Source organism: Pristiophorus japonicus, chromosome 7 (assembly GCF_044704955.1).
Source record: "Pristiophorus japonicus isolate sPriJap1 chromosome 7, sPriJap1.hap1, whole genome shotgun sequence".
Classification (NCBI taxonomy): domain Eukaryota; kingdom Metazoa; phylum Chordata; class Chondrichthyes; family Pristiophoridae; genus Pristiophorus; species Pristiophorus japonicus.
In genome coordinates, this window is record NC_091983.1 from 118,476,101 (window position 1) to 118,495,052 (window position 18,952).

Sequence of the window (18,952 nt, forward strand, 5' to 3'; positions counted from 1 at the left end):
GTCTGGCATCTAATATTTCTGTAAGGAATAAAGCATCACCGACTGGCTCAAATTTCACATGAATTAAAAGTATCCAATTAATAACCATTTATTTCACTCTCACAAAAGATTGCTATTTGCAAAAAGGAATTAATCACATCTTTAATTTTTTTCAAACTCCTTTGAGTGACCATTTAGGTTCCCAATCCACCACACCACGAGGGAGAAATCCACTATCACCCCATTTGGGGTGCTAATTTTTAAAAGTTTGAAAAATTAGCGCCAGGCAGGAGCCAATCCGGCAGCCAATGAAGATTTTTAGGGCCATCATTTTTTTAATTGTCCATCTGCAATGTTATGGAAGATCCCTGTTACAATTTGATCACAACTAAGAATATCATGAAGATGAGATTGAGAAATAATAAAGTACACTCAAAACTGCTTACCTTGGAGGTAATATTGCATTTAAAATACATTCTATTGACTGTTTGTTAACTTCATCTAATCCCTTTGCTCCTGTAGGAACACATTTTGTAGAGCTTCCTTTTATGTGTGCCTGTGTAAACAAAACAGATTGATAGATTTTCAACAAGTAGAAAAGTCAATTTTAAGCTTTATTATTTTATACTTTTGATGAATATTTGATCTAATTTATGACAGTGTTATTTCCCACTTACAGGTACCTTTACTCCCACTTTTACAAACAAATTCAGGCATAGCACAGCCAGAACTGGGTAACCTCCCTCTATTCTGCTCCACATATATGTTTAATCCCAAACTCAGAAAAACTAGTGTTAATCTTGAGTGGGGAAATTGCACTACTTACCATCGACTGTTAAGACCAATTTTGTCCAAAAAAATGGTGGCAGCCTTGCTTTCGCCCACTTCCAGCGTGGCCTGCAGCGGCCGCCATTTTAGACAAGTTGGCAGCGTGGCGGTTGCCTGCATTTGTTGGAAAAACGGTAATGAGGCAGATCGTGACATCAATCACCATGAAAAGCTGAATTAATGCATGACATGCTATTTCGGACGTCGCCGCTCCAGTCAATGCCCTCAAGACACGCATAGCTGAACACACGATGGACACCCCACCAGCACTACTTAAAGGGACACACGCAACTTTGAGTTAAGTTTTGATTTTTGCTTTTGTAGTGGTCCTGTACATTTTATTTGCGTAGTGGCTTGGTGCAAGACATTTCAAAGGTTGTTGAAATGTGCAGAGGGTGCAGCTGGATGTTTGCAAGGCTTTGGCTCTTAAAGGAAGGCCTCGGAGAACACGACTTGCTCCTAATCCGGAGGGCTCTAGTTGCAGTCCCCCTTGGGCTGCAGCATGACATGGAGGTAGAGCAAAGGTAATAAAGGGGACAACGTGCTCGCAGAGTGAGGACGAGAAGGAAGAGAGAGGAGAAGGAAGAGAAAGAAGAGGAGAAAGCAGAAGCAGTAAAAGTGGAAGGCAGGAGGTAACCCAGACAGTCCCTTTCTGGCATCCTCTTGGCTACAATGCTGAAATAAAAGTAACCAAATCAAACTTTCTAATCCAATTTTATCCAATAGTACATCAAAAAATCAAATAATCACCTTTATGCATTCCATTAGATGTCTTTGCCTATCCTAGTGCGCCCACACAGTGCTACCCCAATGGCTGCAGCATGGCTGGTGGAACAGTGCTAACTTTCAGTAGGGGACACTGCAGATAGCCTTGCAGGACAACCTTGATGAGCTGCTGGCTGGGAGTGTGAAATCGTGTGACAGTGTTTATTTTTCTTCTCTCTCCTCTCCCTTTTGGTCACCCACTGGCTGGGCAGGCTGGATATCTTGGGTGTCTGAAATGAGGAAGGCACAAGGGGAAGGGGTAAAGCAAAAGGTGCATCTTTACACCATGCGCAACTTGTAAATCAGAAGATTGTGGGATGAGGAAGAAGTGGGATGTGAGAAGGAGGATAACGTATGAGGATACCGGCACCTTGCATTTTTTCAGCCCTGCTGCTGGCTATAGGCTCAACCATGCACCTGTCAAGAATGGCCAACACTGACTCCTCCAAGGGGGTGTGGTGATGGTGTGGGTGTCCTGTTCCCCGCCAGTTAAGGTCTACTGGTGCCGGTTATGCGTTATCTTTTCCTGCAAGAGAAACTGAAGTGTGTCAGTGAGTGTGGCATAATGTGTTTGGGTGATTTGGCTGCCATTGTTGAATAACTATGAGATGTGGGTGTTAGGCTTGTAACAGTGGTATGTGTGTGAAGGTGAGGTGAAGCTAGGAATGGGAGGTGTGCCTCTTTGTTTGGTGGAGATTGTTAGTAGGTGAGTGACAGGGGTATGGCATATTGAGCAGTGTGTGAGACTGGTGGTACAGTTGGTAGGAGACATCTTTTTAAGATGCATTCACTGACCTTGACCACTCGTCTGAGGTCATGAAACTTCTTTGGGCACTAGAGCCATGCCCTGGGGGGCGACACTGCTGGCAGTGATGGCCTCAGCAATCTGGTCCCACGTCCTTCTTTCTGGAGAGCCTCCTGATCACTGCGCCCAGTTTTTTAGCTTAATCAAATCTCTAGGCCTTTGTATTTTCCTCATTAACCAACTTTTTATGACTCCTTAATGAGATTATCAATTTATTGCCAAGTTGTACATAGTTTGAACTGTGGCTCATTCCTACTCGGAATTACATTGAGACTTCCAAACTCATTTCATACCGGCAGGGGAGAGACTATACATTCAGTCCATCAGTCAGCAATTGATTCAAATTCAGTGAAAGATCAATGTTTTACCACCCACTCCCTCAAGTGAAGTTTTTAATAGGTTAATAAATTTCCACTTTTTTGTTGTAACCAGTAGATGACAGTTGTTCATCCTGATGCCTCCGAGAGGGCGCTGAGTATCTCGGGTCTCAACACCGGGAGCATGCAGAAATCAAGTGCAGGCAGCAGAAAGAGCGTGCGGCAAATCAGTCCCACCCACCCCTTCCCTCAACGACTATCTGTCCCATCTGTGACAGAAATTGTGGCTCTGGTATTGGACTGTTCAGCCACCAAAGAACTCACTTCAGGAGTGAAAGCAAGTCTTCCTCCATTCCGAGGGACTGCCTATGATGAGGGTGGGTCATAGGAACAAGTACTTGTCACTCTGCCTACATGTTTTGAACTTCTATGTATGTAAAGCCACTGGGGGTTAAACTGGTTTGCTCCCGAAGATAGTCACAAGGATTGCAATGCGTGATTAACCCATGCCCATTGAGTGGAATGCAGGCAGTACTCCAACTTTGTGCTGCTTGCTCATTATAATTTCTATGTGCAGCCAGTGCTTCCTGTACTGTTCATTGGCTACACACATCAGCAGAGGCCTAATATCATTATGCACTACTTGTAGCTAGCCTGCACCTCATGAAGGGGAGGTGCATTGTGGCTGGAACAAGTTCTGGGAGTCGTTCTGCAAGTGAATCTGACCTGGGAAAGAGTGATGAATGGCTAACCATGTGAGAGTGTGGTTTTCAGATGCTGCACTGGTGGTCTTGGTGGAGGAGGTGGAAAGGAGGAGAGATGTCCTGTATCCTCAGGGGGACAGGAGGACCTCCATATACATGATGAGAAGGCAATAGGAACAGATAGCTGCGGTGATCAATGCCAGGAGTATAGCCCCAAGGACCTGGATGTAGTGCTGGAAGAATTGAATGATCTCACACGAGTGGTCAAGGTCAATGAATGCATCTTCAAATGCCTACACCTACCAACAGCACCACTAGCCTCAGCCACTGCTTAATTCACCACAACCACATCACTCACCTACCAACAATCTCCAACAATCAGGACTCAACCCGACCATTCATATACTTTATCTCACCCTCACACACTTCGTATTGTTGCAAGCCTCACACCCACATCTCACAGCTTGCAAGCACTGCCAGCTATTCAACCATGACTGCCACATCATCCACACAGATTGCCCGACACTCACTGACACACTACCCTCTTTCTTGCAGGAAAAGGTGATGCGCAACTAGAGGCAGCAGGAACTAATCAGAGGAGGAGTGGCACACGTGTATGTTCTAACCCCCATGGAGGAGACAGTGCTGGCTATTATGGGAAGGACCATTGCTGAGGCTGTGGCCACCGGCAGGGCTGAAGCCATTGAAGATCTGCATACCTAATCCTTCTTCTCTCATCCCACTTCTGCCTCATCCCACAATCTCTTCTGACAGAGAAGCTGCTGATATAGTAAGCATGCACGTCTTACTTTCTCCCCTCATTACAACTCTAGCTTTGTCCCATTTTCCTTTCAGATACCAAACAACTGCAACCTGCTCAGGCAGTGGAGGAAGAGCAAGAAGACAGTGAAGAAAAAGACACACCATCATTCGATTTCACAATCGCAGTCACCAGCTCAGATACAAACACTGCATGTAGCTCAGAGGATAGAGTAGAGGCGGGATCGGCATGCGGTGAGACACCGGCACAGTGCGCTTCAGCCAGGGCAGGGGGAAAGGATAGCACAGATGCCGGAGGGTGAGATTGCACTCTAGTTCTGCTTCAGATGACTCAGATGATGACTTTGATGGGCCAGGCTTCAGAAGGCGGCTGATAGGTGTACACACCCACATGCTTAGTGCACCGGAAAGCCTGTGTTCAATGTCAAGGAGCATGGAGGAATCCGGCACCAACTTGGTACAAAGCTTTGTGCAGCGCTTGGAGCCCATTCTTTCCAACATGGAATGGGTAGCCACCTCCATCAACACACCTGTGGAGCAAACCATGATGTAGCATCTGATGGTCGATGTTTCAGCTTCCATTGCAGCACAAGCACCATCCATCCAATATCTGAGTACTGTAGTGGAAGCTCAGACTGCTGTCATGCAATCTCAACTTCCTGCCAGGGAAGCTCAGACGGTTGCCATCATGGCTCTGGATACCAGTGTGCAAAGGAATTCCAGGGCATCACAGCAATGCTGCAATCTGTTCTCCAACAGATCTGCTCCCTAAAGACCCTCTGCAAGCTCCTCTTGGGAGCTCTGAGGGACATATCATCTCATGGAGCCTAGCCCACTCTCCTGGGACTCTGGTGAGGTCAATGAACTTTTTTCAGCATTGCAGCCATATCCTTGAAGCTAAGTTTTTGGCATTGACCTCCTCTTCAACCACTTCCCACTGACGGAGAGGGTGTAGCCTGGAGTGCTTTCTGGCCCCTGGGTGAACAGGATCTCCCTCCTCTTATCCAATGCAGCATCAGAGAATAGGGGTGCCTTGTCAGAGCTTCTTCCCGCCATTTATTTCATCAGGAGTGTGCCTTCCTGTCTGCAGCCAGACTGCACCACCCCTTTATGTGGTGTCAGAGACACCGATTTCCAGACCCCTAAACAGGCAAGCAGCCAATGAATAGCACAGGTAGTGCTGGCTGCATGCCGGTACCATTCTAATGAGGTCGCAGCACCAATTTCACGGGCTGGCTGGGACCTGGCAGAGGTACATAAATCATGAAACCTGCCCCCTGCATGCCCATTTATGGATGATCGAATTTCTAGGTTGATGCATCTGAACCCTTAAGTCTCTTTGCTGTTCTACTCCTTTTAAATTTTTACCATTAAGTGTATAAATCCTCTCATTCTTCCTCCCATAATGTATCACTTTGCATTATATTGCATTAAATTTAATTTGATATCTATCTGCTCAATCTATTAACCTATGTATTTTTAAGTTGCTTACAGTTCTCTTCACAGTAAACCATACTCCCTATTTTTGGTTGTCTAAAAATGTTGATATTGTGACCCCTTTACCCAAGTCTAAATCATTTCTATATATTAAGAACTTAAGAACATAAGAAATAGGAGCAGGAGTAGGCCATACGACACCTCGAGCTTGCTCCGCCATTTAATATGATCATGGCTGATCCGATCATGGACTCAGGTCCACTTCCCTGCCCACTCCCCATAATCTCTTATCGGTTAAGAAGCTGTCTATCTCTGTCTGAAATTTAATTTAATGGCCCGGCTTCCAGAGCTCTTTGAGGCAGCGAATTCCACAGATTTACAACCCCAAGAAGAAATTCCTCCTCATCTCAGTTTTAAATGGGCGGCCCCTTATTCTAAGATTATGCCCCCTAGTTCTAGTCTCCCCTATCAATGGAAACATCCTCACTGGTCTATAATTTCCTGCTTTTTATCTGCCTCCTTTTTTAAATAGGGGCGTTACATTTGCAGTTTTCCAATATGCTGGGACCTCCCCAGAATCCAGGGAATGTTGGTAAATTACAACCAATGCATCCACTATCCCTGCCACTACTTCTCTTAAGACCCTAGGATGCAAGCCATCAGGTCCAGGGGATTTATCCGCCTTTAGTCCCATTATCTTACTGAGTATCACCTCCTTAGTGATTGTGATTGTGTTAAGTTTCTCCCCCCGCTATAGCCCCTTGACTATCCACTGTTGGGACATTGTTTGTGTCCTCTACTGTAAAGACTGATACAAAATATTTGTTCAGAGTTTCTGCCATCGCCATGATCCCCATTACTAATTCCCCAGTCTTGTCCTCTAAGGGACCAACATTTACTTTAGCCATTCTTTTCCTTTTTATATACCTATAGAAACTCTTGCTATCTGTTTTTATATTTCGTGCTAATTTACTTTCATAGTCTATCTTCCCTTTCTTAATCATTTTTTTAGTCATTCTTTGCTGGCTTTTAAAAGCTTCCCAAACTTCTGTCCTCCCACTAGTTTTGGCCACTTTGTATGCCCTTGTTTTTAATTGGCTACCAATCTTTATTTCTTTAGTTAGCCATGGATGGCTATCTTTTCTTTTACACCCTTTTCTCCTCAGGTGAAATATATTTTTCTTGAGAGTTGTCAAGTATCTCTTTAAATGTACGCTACTGTTCATCAACCATCTTACACTTTAATCTATTTTCCCAATCCACTTTAGCCAACTCTGCCCTCATACCCTCATAGTCTCCTTTATTGAGAAGAACTATGGTCCCAACACTGACCCCTTTAGGACACCAATATTTACATCCTCCAGGCCAACAAACATCCTTTAACCATTGCTCTCTGTTTTCTGTCTTTTAGCCAACTTCCTATCCATGCTGCCATATTCTCTTCAATATAGTGTATCACAATTTTATGAACAATCCTCCTTTGTGATAGTTTGTAAAATGCCTTATGAAAATGCAGATACACAGCATCGACTGTATTTCCTTTAATACACCATTATTTTCTCATAAAACTCGATTGAATTTCATAGAATCATTGAAATTTACAGCATGGAAGGAGGCCATTTTGTGCATTACACTGGCAAGCCTCCAGTCCTCTGACACAACGTCCATATCTACGATTGTGATTAGAGTCTCTGCTAGCTTGGACTTCCCATCACATTCTAAGTTGCGTATCAGGGCTCTGCACTTCCTTATCTAAAGTTATCTATCTGATTGCTTCACTCCTCCTCGTGTATCCTTTAATTCAAACTACCACACACTTCTAAGGCACATTTAGTATCTTTCTTCATGAAATTTCCTTTTTTTGCCTCTAATCAGCCCCATCCTTTCTCTAACTTACTCTTTCTTTTTGTGTGTTTAAAAAATCATTTCATATTTATCTTTGTCACTTGCAAGTCTTTCTTCATATCCCATCTTCTTTGGATTTCCCATTTTGATCCCTTTCTATATTCTGCTTGACTTTTTTGTATTATTAGCACTGGACTTGTCTTATGCCTCTTTTTTGGGTCTCATTTTAATTTTAATTTCTCTACTCATCCACTGATTTAGCTGTACCCCTTACTTCTTATGAAACATGGTTCGTTTGTATCCTAATCATCTGCTGCTTGAAAGATTTCCATTGTTTGTAGACTGTCTAATCTGCCAATGTGTCTTTCAAATTTAACTAGGCTAGTTCCCTTTTAATCTCATTGAATGTTTGCCCCCAGTTCAGTACCTTTTTTTAAAATTAAACCTAATGATGTTATAGTCTCTGTTTTGTGGATGTCCCCCTACTCTTGCGCTAATTTGGAACTGGATCTAGCATTGCTTCCTTATTAGATTAAAATATGCTGATGCAAAAAGCGGTTCTGGACACCCACTTTGTAGAAACCCACTTACATTACATTTACCCAAACCTATCTTCGCACAATTAAAATTACCCATTTGTATACTTGTAATAGTTATTTCTGCACTTTTCGTGAATTTGTCTGCATAGTTCTTTCTCCATATCCTTCTACGCTTCAGTGATCTGTAATATACTCCCAATGGGATAACAGTATACTCCCAATGGGATAACAGTACCTTTTTTATTCCTTAACTTTAGCCAAATACATTGATCTTTTTCAGAAACCCTATATCAACCTAATGTTCCAATGGAATGGAATATTTAATTTTTTATAATAATGTGCTTTTATTAGATTTAGTTAGTTCTTGAATTTCTCACCACTACTCAATCCTACAAACATGGTCATCCGATCATTTTAAAAGGTATGTACAGAAACAAAACTACGGTTTTTAATATTGAAAAATTGTTTCAAGCATTAAAGGATTCATAAGAAATAGGTTGATCCTCGTTTAAATTCTGCCAATGAATAAAACACTATTTCAGATGGCATCGAAATGATTGACAGGTCGCTAGCCGAATCAGTGCAAGTGATGAGTAAACTGTAACAGGCAATCGTGCATACATATGAATGTTTATATTGATAAATAAGAACGACTATTACATGGCACTGCTGACAATAGCAAATCTAAATAGGATGAAGCTTCGGAACAGAGACTTGTCTTGCTGAGCATCAATGTAGCTTTCGTAGAGTTGTTTTAATCTAAAACGATGTGGCTGAAAGAATAAACATTTTAAATCACATGTACAAAAGGCGATTAAATACTTGCCTTGGATGGCGACGTCCCTGTGTGCGTAGTAATTAAATGTGGGTTATTAAACCTTATAAGAGTTTCAGAGGCTTCGATCATTATTTGTAGTTTTATGGACAATATACAAAGACAACCAGACAGCAACAATTAGCTCCAACTTGAAAAGAGGATCCAAGGGTGACGTGCACACCTGCGACTTGGAGACAAACGGAGTAACAATCAGTTTCCAAGGGAACTGCGCGCATTGGATCCACAGCCGCCGGCCGCCTGACATCCCGCAGGGCAGTGACCGCCCCGGCCCGCCCCACATCCCGCAGGGCAGTGACCGCCCCGGCCCGCCCCACACCCCGCAGGGCAGTGACCGCCCCGGCCTACCCCGCAGTGGAGTGACCGCCCCGGCCCACACCCCGCAAGGCAGTGACCACCCCGGCCCGGCCCACACCCCGCAAGGCAGTGACCGCCCCGGCCCGCCCCACACCCCGCAGGGCAGTGACCGCCCCGGCCTACCCCGCAGTGGAGTGACCGCCCCGGCCCACACCCCGCAAGGCAATGACCACCCCGGCCCGGCCCACACCCCGCAGGGCAGTGACCGCCCCGGCCTACCCCGCAGTGGAGTGACCGCCCCGGCCCACACCCCGCAAGGCAATGACCACCCCGGCCCGGCCCACACCCCGCAGGGCAGTGACCGCCCCGGCCTACCCCGCAGTGGAGTGACCGCCCCAGCCCACACCCCGCAAGGCAGTGACCACCCCGGCCCGGCCCGGCCCACACCCCGCAGGGGAGTGACCGCCCCGGCCCACACCCCGCAAGGCAGTGACCACCCCGGCCCGGCCCACACCCCGCAGGGCAGTGACCACCCCCGCCCGGCCCACACCCCGCAGGGCAGTAAGCACCCCGGCCCGCCTCACCCGCAGGGCAGTGACCCGGCCCACTCACTGTATGCTGCGCTTGCAGTCGGTTCGGCATCTGGTTGACTGAATTGTGGGGAGGGAACCACCTGAAACAAAAACGCCCGGTAGCTCTAACAACTCTCCAATTGTCAGTTCATTCTAACAGTTCTCTTGGCAATAATAGTGAAATAAAAAGACCCGCCACATGTCAAATTGTTTCACTACATATGTCGGCCATAGTGTTACAATTTAGCGGAGGTGCAAATGGGAAAATGCCATTGCTAATAGAAGATATAAATTCCAATGGCAAAATGTACATTTAAAAGCTGGTTAATAAAACATATAAAAGAAGTTAAAAATCTGGAATTATGTTCCAGACTGCAAGCATACTCAGAATGGAATAATATGAATGAAAGAACGGCTTCTCTTTTTAATCATTACCAGCTCTATCATTGCCATCTCATTGTCTGTCCTGAATCTCTCCTCTCAGTTCTGCATTTATCCTCCTGTCATCTGTCAACTAACCTTCATCCATCTATCTGATCCAAACGTTCCTCCTTCTGAGCTGATTTAGTTAATAGCACTCTCACTTCTGAATCAGAAAGGTGTGGATTTAAACTCCACCACCAATATGACCACATAATCGAAGTCAACACTTCGGCGCAATACTGAGTGAGGCTGCATTGTCAGAGGTACAGTGCCTAGAGATTCCCCTGCATCTGAATGGTGCACCCAGTGGGCGTTTCCAAGCAGCTCACTGGGGGGGGGAGGGGCGATCGAAAGGGGGACGGCCGGGAGGGTAGCGATTAATGGCACATATGAACATAGGAATTAGGAACAACAGTAAGCCATGCGGCCCACGAGCCTGCTCCGCCATTCAATAAGATCAAGGCTGATCTTCAACCTCAACTCCACTTTTCCGCCCAATCTCCATATCCCTTGATTCCCCAAGAGACCCAAAATCTATCTATCTCAGCCTTGAATATACTCAACAACGGAGCATCCACAACACTTTGGGGTAGAGAATTCCAAAGATTCCCAACCCTCTCGTGAATAAATTCCTCCTAATCTCAGTCTTAAATGGCCTGCCCCTTATTCTGAGATTATAAGAACATCAGAACATAAGAATTAGGAACAGGAGTAGGCCATCTAGCCCCTCGAGCCTGCTCCGCCATTCAACAAGATCATGGCTGATCTGGCCGTGGACTCAGCTCCACTTACACGCCCGTTCCCCGTAACCCTTAATTCCCTTATTGGTTAAAAATCTATCTGTCTGTGATTTGAATAAATTCAATGAGCTAGCCTCAACTGCTTCCTTGGGCAGAGAATTCCACAGATTCACAATCCTCTGGGAGAAGAAATTTCTTCTCAACTCGGTTTTAAATTGGCTCCCCTGTATTTTGAGGCTGTGCCCCCTAGTTCTAGTCTCCCTGACCAGTGGAAACAACCTCTCTGCCTCTATCTTGTCTATCCCTTTCATTATTTTAAATGTTTCTATACGATCACCCCTCATCCTTCTGAACTCCAATGAGTAAAGACCCAGTCTACTCAGTCTATCATCATAAGGTAACCCCCTCATCTCCGGAATCAGCCTAGTGAATCGTCTCTGTACCCCTTCCAAAGCTAGTATATCCTTCCTTAAGTAAGGTGACCAAAACTGCACGCAGTACTCCAGGTGCAGCCTCATCAATACCCGATACAGTTGCAGCAGGACCTCCCTGCTTTTGTACTCCATCCCTCTCGCAATGAAGGCCAACATTCCATTCGCCTTCCTGATTACCTGCTGCACCTGTAAACTAACTTTCTCTAAAAGAGTTTCATGCACAAGGACCCCCAGGTCCCTCTGCATCGCAGCATGTTGTAATTTCTCCCCATTCAAATAATATTCCCTTTTACTGTTTTTTTTTCCAAGGTGGATGACCTCACACTTTCCGACATTGTATTCCATCTGCCAAACCTTAGCCCATTCGCTTAACCTATCCAAATCTCTTTGCAGCCTCTCTGTGTCCTCTACACAATCTGCTTTCCCACTAATCTTTGTGTCATCTGCAAATTTTGTTACACTACACTCTGTCCCCTCTTCCAGGTCATCTATGTATATTGTAAACAGTTGTGGTCCCAGCACCGATCCCTGTGGCACACCACTAACCACTGATTTCCAACCCAAAAAGGACCCATTTATCCTGACTCTCTGCTTTCTGTTAGCCAGCCAATTCTCTATCCATGCTAATACATTTCCTCTGACTCCACGTATCTTTATCTTCTGCAGTAATCTTTTGTGTGGCACCTTATCGAATGCCTTTTGGAAATCTAAATACACCACATCCATCGGTACACCTCTATCCACCATGCTCGTTATATCCTCAAAGAATTCCAGTAAATTAGTTAAACATGATTTCCCCTTCATGAATCCATGTTGCGTCTGCTTGATTGCACTATTCCTATCTAGCTGTCCCGCTATTTCTTCCTTAATGATAGTTTCAAGCATTTTCCCCACTACAGATATTAAACTAACTGGCCTATAGTTACCTGCCTTTTGTCTGCCCCCTTTTTTAAACAGAGGCGTTACATTAGCTGCTTTCCAACCTGCTGGTACCTCCCCAGAGTCCAGAGAATTTTGGTAGATTATAACGAATGCATCTGCTATAACTTCCGCCATCTCTTTTAATACCCTGGGATGCATTTCATCAGGACCAGGGGACTTGTCTACCTTGAGTCCCATTAGCCTGTCCAGCACTACCCCCCTAGTGATTGTGATTGTCTCAAGGTCCTCCCTTCCCACATTCCTGCGACCAGCAATTTTTGGCATGGTTTTTGTGTCTTCCACTATGAAGACCGAAGCAAAATAATTGTTTAAGGTCTCAGCCATTTCCACATTTCCCATTATTAAATCCCCCTTCTCATCTTCTAAGGGACCAACATTTACTTTAGTCACTCTTTTCCATTTTATATATCTGTAAAAGCTTTTACTATCTGTTTTTATGTTTTGCGCAAGTTTATTTTCGTAATCATTCTTTCCTTTCTTTATTGCTTTCTTAGTCATTCTTTGCTGTCGTTTAAAATTTTCCCAATCTTCTAGTTTCCCACTAACCTTGGCCACCTTATACGCATTGATTTTTAATTTGATACTCTCCTTTATTTCCTTGGTTATCCATGGCTGGTTATCCCTTCTCTTACCGCCCTTCTTTTTCACTGGAATATATTTTTGTTGAGCACTATGAAAGAGCTCCTTAAAATTCCTCCACTGTTCCTCAATTGTGCCACCATTTAGTCTGTGTTTCCAGTCTACTTTAGCCAACTCTGCCCTCATCCCACTGTAGTCCCCTTTGTTTAAGCATAGTATGCTCGTTTGAGACACTACTTCCTCACCCTCAATCTGTATTACAAATTCAACCATACTGTGATCACTCATTCCGAGAGGATCTTTTACTTGGAGATCGTTTATTTTTCCTTTCTCATTACACAGGACCAGATCTAAGATTGCTTGCTCCCTTGTAGGTTCTGTAACATACTGTTCTAAGAAACAATCCCGTATGCATTCTATGAATTCCTCCTCAAGACTAGCCTGTGCGATTTGATTTGACCAATCATTATGTAGGTTAAAATCCCCCATGATTACTGCCGTTCCTTTTTCACATGCCTCCATTATTCCCTTGATTATTGCCTGCCCCACTATGAAGTTATTATTTGGGGGCCTATAAACTACGCTCACCAGTGACTTTCTCCCCTTACTATTTCTAATCTCCACCCACAATGATTCAACATTTTGTTCTTTAGAGCCAATATCATCTCTCACAACTGCCCTGATATGATCCTTTATTAACAGAGCTACCCCACCTCTTTTCCCTTCTTGTCTATCTTTCTGAATTGTCAGATACCCCTGTATGTTTAATTCCCAGTCTTGGCCACCCTGCAACCACGTTTCTGTAATGGCCACCAAATCATACCCATTTGTAATGATTTTTGCCGTCAACTCATTTACTTTATTTCGAATGTTGCGTGCGTTTAGGTAGAGTGTTTTAATACTAGTTTTTAAACCATGATTTTTAGTTTTGACCCCTCCTGCAGCCCCTTTATATTCATACATATTGTCCCTTCCTATCACCTTGTGGTTTACACTGACCCCAGTGCTACTCTGCTCTGCTGCCTCCTGCCTTTTGCATTCTTTCTTGGGATCCTGTTCATCTGAGCTCTCACCCATTCTAACTAGCTCAGAGCCCTCTCCTGCGTTCCAAATACTTCTTGCATTGAGGCACCAAGCTTTCATGCTTGCCGTTTTATTACACATTGACCCTTTAGAATTTTGCTGTACAGTGGCCCTTTATGTTTATTGCCTTGGGTTTCTCTGCCCTCCACTTTTACTCATCTCCTTTCTGTCTTTTGCTTTTGTCTCCTTTTTGTTTCCCTCTGTCTCCCTGCATTGGTTCCCATCCCCCTGGCATACTAGTTTAACTTCTCCCCAACAGCACCAGCAAACACTCCCCCTAGGACATTGGTTCTGGTCCTGCCTAGGTGCAGACCGTCTGGTTTGTACTGGTCCCACCTCCCCCTGAACCGGTTCCAATGCACCAGGAATTTGAATCCCTCCTTGCTGCACTACTGCTCAAGCCACGTATTCATCTGAGCTATCCTGCGATTCCTACTCTGACTAGCATGTGGCACTGGTAGCAATCCCGAGATTACTACTTTTGAGGTCCTACGTTTTAATTTAGCTCCTAGCTCCTTAAATTCGTCTCGTAGGACCTCATCCCTTTTTTTACCTATATCGTTGGTACAAATGTGCACCACGACAACTGGCTGTTCACCCTCCCTTTTCAGAATGTCCTGCACCCGCTTCGAGACATCCTTGACCCTTGCACCAGGGAGGCAACATACCATCCTGGAGTCTCGGTTGCGGCTGCAGAAACGCCTATCTATTCCCCTTACAATTGAATCCTCTATCACTATCGCTCTCCCACTCTTTATCCTGTCCTCCTGTGCAGCAGAGCCAGCCCCTAGTTCTGGACTCTCCAGCCAGGGGAAACAACCTCCAGCATGTACCCTGTCAATGCTGTTCAGAATCTTATATGTTGCAATAAGATCACTTGTTATTCTTCTAAACGCCAGAGAGTATTGCTCGAATCAACTCAATCTCTCCTCATAGGATAACCCTCTCATCCCAGGGATGTCAAAATCTCGACTCTCAATTTACGACTCTAACACAATCAGCTCTGGTAGACGGTCCTTTAATTTTTACTTGCAGCAAGGAAGAGTCTCACTCAGTCAAAGGCTAAGCGATGACTCCCAAAATGATAGTTTCACAAAGTATTTATACAGTAAAAAACAAGTTATTGTTCCATCCTGTGTATTGGTTCTGCCTTTGCAGTCAGCGAAAACAGATAAAGAGTTAATGATTACCACATCCTTGTCTTTACATTTTTCTCAAATGTCTCTTTTGTAAGTGATTTTGGTGGGCCAGACAGCAATGACTCGATTAGGGTGTGATAATGTGCTATTACTGGCTTTTCATTGTTTTAGGATTGTCCAGTTTCCTGGCCAGTTATTTGGGCCCATGATTTCCATAGTGGTTGATTGGGTACTTGGCTTCTTGCATATTATGGATGAGTTCTGTACAAGAGATAATGGCTGGTAATTTGAGGATCTCTTAGGGGGTGAATTGGTGCTGCATCTTTACAACCTTTACCCAGTCCTTCTAAGGTCTGGTATAGCGACAGACTATTGATAATACGGGGAGCACAATGGGTGGTACTTATCTCAGCAAGACAGTTTTAATGTTGTCTGCTGGCTATTAATCAGCTATCAGCAGTTCCAGTCAGGGTTAGCATGTTTATGCAAACAGACTGTCTGTTGCAGAAGTTTCTAGCAGGGCCTGGACTCCATTTTGTTTTATGGCAAAAAGGGTACAAAAAACAGTGTAATGCAACTTAAAAAAATATATATTTCCACATTCCCCCCTTTTGTCCTTCACAAGGACAACTTCATTCATTCTAATCTTGCATAGTCTTTCTATTTCCATTTCCACACAAGAATCTTCAGTAATTGTTGCTACCATAACCCTAGCAGTGGTCTCGGTTGGTAACACTGTTTTTCCCAACCTGGCACAGCAAAACTTAACCAAGACGAACAAAAGATATAGGGCGAAGACTATCAGCAAGAATATAATCAAACCCTGTACCACAGGTCTCCCTAGCGATCCCAACCATCCCGATGCCCAATCCCACAAGGTGGTACCATCCTGGCCAATAGTTTGTTTGTACTCTATTACCCTTTTCCTAATATATTCAACTAGACTGCCAATCTCTTCTGACTTATCCGGGATATACATACAGCATTCTTCACCAATTAACACGCATGTCCCTCCTTCTTTAGCTAGGAGATAATCTAAGGCCATACGATTTTGGAGAGCCACTGTTCGAATGGCTACCATTTCGTCATTCACCCCTTCAAAGGCTTGAGAAGTTGCGTTGGCTACTGATTCGACTAAATTAGCCAGTTCCCGTAATTGCCATTCGGTTGATGCTATTCCATAGGGTGGCACCATTACCTTGACTATTCCATTTAGCCATGTCAAATCCCGTTTAAGTTTATGACTTCCATAGGCATCCCTTAGAGTCTTTGTTGTCCTAATAAAGGGTACCACATATCCTAAGTATTAGGATCCTGTCCAATTGGCTGGTAACCATGGGTAGGCTTTATGGCCACAAATAAAGTACGTGTAATTATAAGAAGTCAGCTTTTGGTCTTTTCGTGCCATCCATACTCGAGTGGTCTCCCCGTCTCACCCTTTACCTGAGGCCTTATTATGGACCATCGTCCAGTTAATGGTTGCTCTCTTTCTCCCGTCAGTGAGATTTGTTATGGCTTGCCATTTATTCATTTGGGAACACTTGCTGTATCCCATTTCTGGTCCTTTAGTCTCATTACTCACTAGGCATATTATACCTTCAGGATTTCCTATTCCGGGAGTAATACTTAGGAAGGGTGGCTGACGGTTATTATTATAATTGGGCTGGTACCAACCCTGGGAGGTTGTAAGTTTATACCCTGCTGACCTCCATTATGTTAGATCCTTCGGTTCTGACACCTTGGTTAGGTTTGTCTTATTTTGCACTGATAACCATTCTACCATTTCTGATTCATTAAAGGGGACGGATCTGAGGGGAATACCCCCTTCGGAGTGGACAGGTACATGAGAATATATCCATCAACGAGACAAGTTTCTTTCTTGAGCATACTATGACTCAGCGCCATAAATACATTTACCTGCAGTTCCCTTCATTCGCGTTTCTGTACCCCTGGTATTATCAATAACGCAAAGCAAAACCCTGTCAAGTACAGCACTATCAGTCCCCATAGTCCGTACAGTTCCTTCTTCGGTCTTCCTTTTTCTGTTCCTCTGGTTCCTTCTTCCCTTCCTCCTGGTCAGGTGCCCTCTTGCAATGGGACGCATGGATCCATGTCTGTCTTTCCTTTACCTTGATTGCAGTATTGGTCGCCAGCAAGACCTGGTATAGTCCTTCAAATCTTGGTTGTAGACTGCTTTTTCTTTTAAAGATTTTGATGTATACGAATTCCCCGGGCTCCAGATTATGAAACTTCCCTTCCGCTGGCTTGACTTGAGCTCCTTTTACCTGCGAATGAAAGCTGGAAATACATTTGGTTAATGCAATACAATAATTCAACATATTTTCTTCCATTTTGTGGATGTCCATTTGTTTTGCAGTAAACGGTGCTGTAAAAGGTAGTCGTTGGGGACGTCCCATAACTATCTCATGCGGTGACAGGCCTGTTGTTCTGTTGGTTGCAGATCGCATTACCATCAAGGCTAAGAATGAGAGGGGACCTCATAGAAACATTTAAAATTCTGACGGGTTTAGACAGGTTAGATGCAGGAAGAATGTTCCCAATGTTGGGGAAGTCCAGAACCAGGGGTCACAGTCTAAGGATAAGGGGTAAGCCATTTAGGACCGAGATGAGGAGAAACTTCTTCACCCAGAGAGTGGTGAACCTGTGGAATTCTCTACCACAGAAAGTAGTTGAGGCCAATTCACTAAATATATTCAAAAGGGAGTTAGATGAAGTCCTTGCTACTAGGGGGATCAAGGGGTATGGTGAGAAAGCAGGAAGGGGGTACTGAAGTTGCATGTTCAGCCATGAACTCATTGAATGGCGATGCAGGCTAGAAGGGCTGAATGGCCTACTCCTGCACCTATTTTCTATGTTTCTATGTTTCTAAGGGCAGCAGTTCTATCCATTTTAGTCCAGTGTCATTAGATAATTTTGCCAGCTTATTTTTAAGCATTCCATTATATCTTTCAACAAGTCCAGCTGATTGTGGATGATAACTGCAATGAAAACGTTGGTTAATTTGTAAAGCTTTACACATTTCGTTTTTAACAGTTCCCGTGAAATGTGACCCATTATCACTAGAAAGCTTAGCAGGGATTTCAAAGCGCGGTACGATTTCTTTTAACAAAAATTTAACAACAGTAGTGGCATCGGCCTTTTTACATGGAAAGGCTTCAATCCACCTAGAGAACACATCTACAATAACTATTACGTATTTGAATCCCATACACATAGGTAATTCAATAAAATCCATTTGTAAATGTACAAAAGGCCCCATTGGATTTGGGTGGGAGGCAGATTCTACTTTTTCTGTCTTACCCGGATTCATTGTCTGACAGGTAACACAATTTTCACAGATTTGTTTTGCAATTGCCGAAATACCTGGCGCATACCAAGTTGCCAAAATATAATCTGCCATCCCCCTTTGCCCGCATGTGTGAATGTATGAACACATCGGGCAATCCATGGAAGTAAGGATTTGGGCACCACCACACGGCCGTCATGGTGAACCCATATTCCTTCTGGATTTTTATAACATTGATCCTTCGTCCAGGTCAACACCTCCTCCGTACTGGCCTGTGTCTGAAAGGCCAGCACGTCATTAATAGTGGGTGGCGGGTCTGAGCAATTATTTTTCCTTAGTAGAAACAATGACACCTGCATCCCCCCTTTAGACAGAGCTGCTGACTTAGCTGCATTATCAGCTCTGGCGTTTCCAAGTGCTGCCTCATTCAACTGGCCTGTATGTGCTTGGCATTTGATAATGGCAAGTTTTACTTTTCTACTTGTTCTGCATTCTTGATAGTGGTTCCTGAAGAAGTCAGGTACCTGTGAATTTTCCAAATTTGTCCATAGTCATGTGTTACCCTAAAAGCATACCTGGAGTCAGTGTAGATATTAACTGTT

The 18,952-nt window shown here is 44.2% G+C and overlaps 1 protein-coding gene across 4 annotated transcripts in view; it reads right to left on the minus strand.

Moving 5' to 3' along the window:
• LOC139266842 (33 kDa inner dynein arm light chain, axonemal-like) overlaps positions 1 to 10,303 on the minus strand; it is a 61,872-nt gene extending 51,569 nt beyond the window's left edge. The window contains exons 1-3 of one of the 4 annotated variants that reach the window (XM_070884450.1): positions 10,223 to 10,303; positions 8,826 to 9,003; positions 426 to 535 (exon numbers count right to left, since the gene is read on the minus strand). In XM_070884450.1, the coding sequence (XP_070740551.1) occupies positions 426 to 535; positions 8,826 to 8,906 (191 nt within the window). In that variant the 5' untranslated portion in view covers positions 8,907 to 9,003; positions 10,223 to 10,303. Of the gene's footprint in view, positions 1 to 425; positions 536 to 8,825; positions 9,056 to 9,743; positions 9,773 to 10,222 lie in introns of those variants that run through there. The other 3 variants (XM_070884451.1, XM_070884449.1, XM_070884448.1) reach the window with 3 other exon arrangements.
• Positions 10,304 to 18,952: the final 8,649 nt, after the last annotated feature.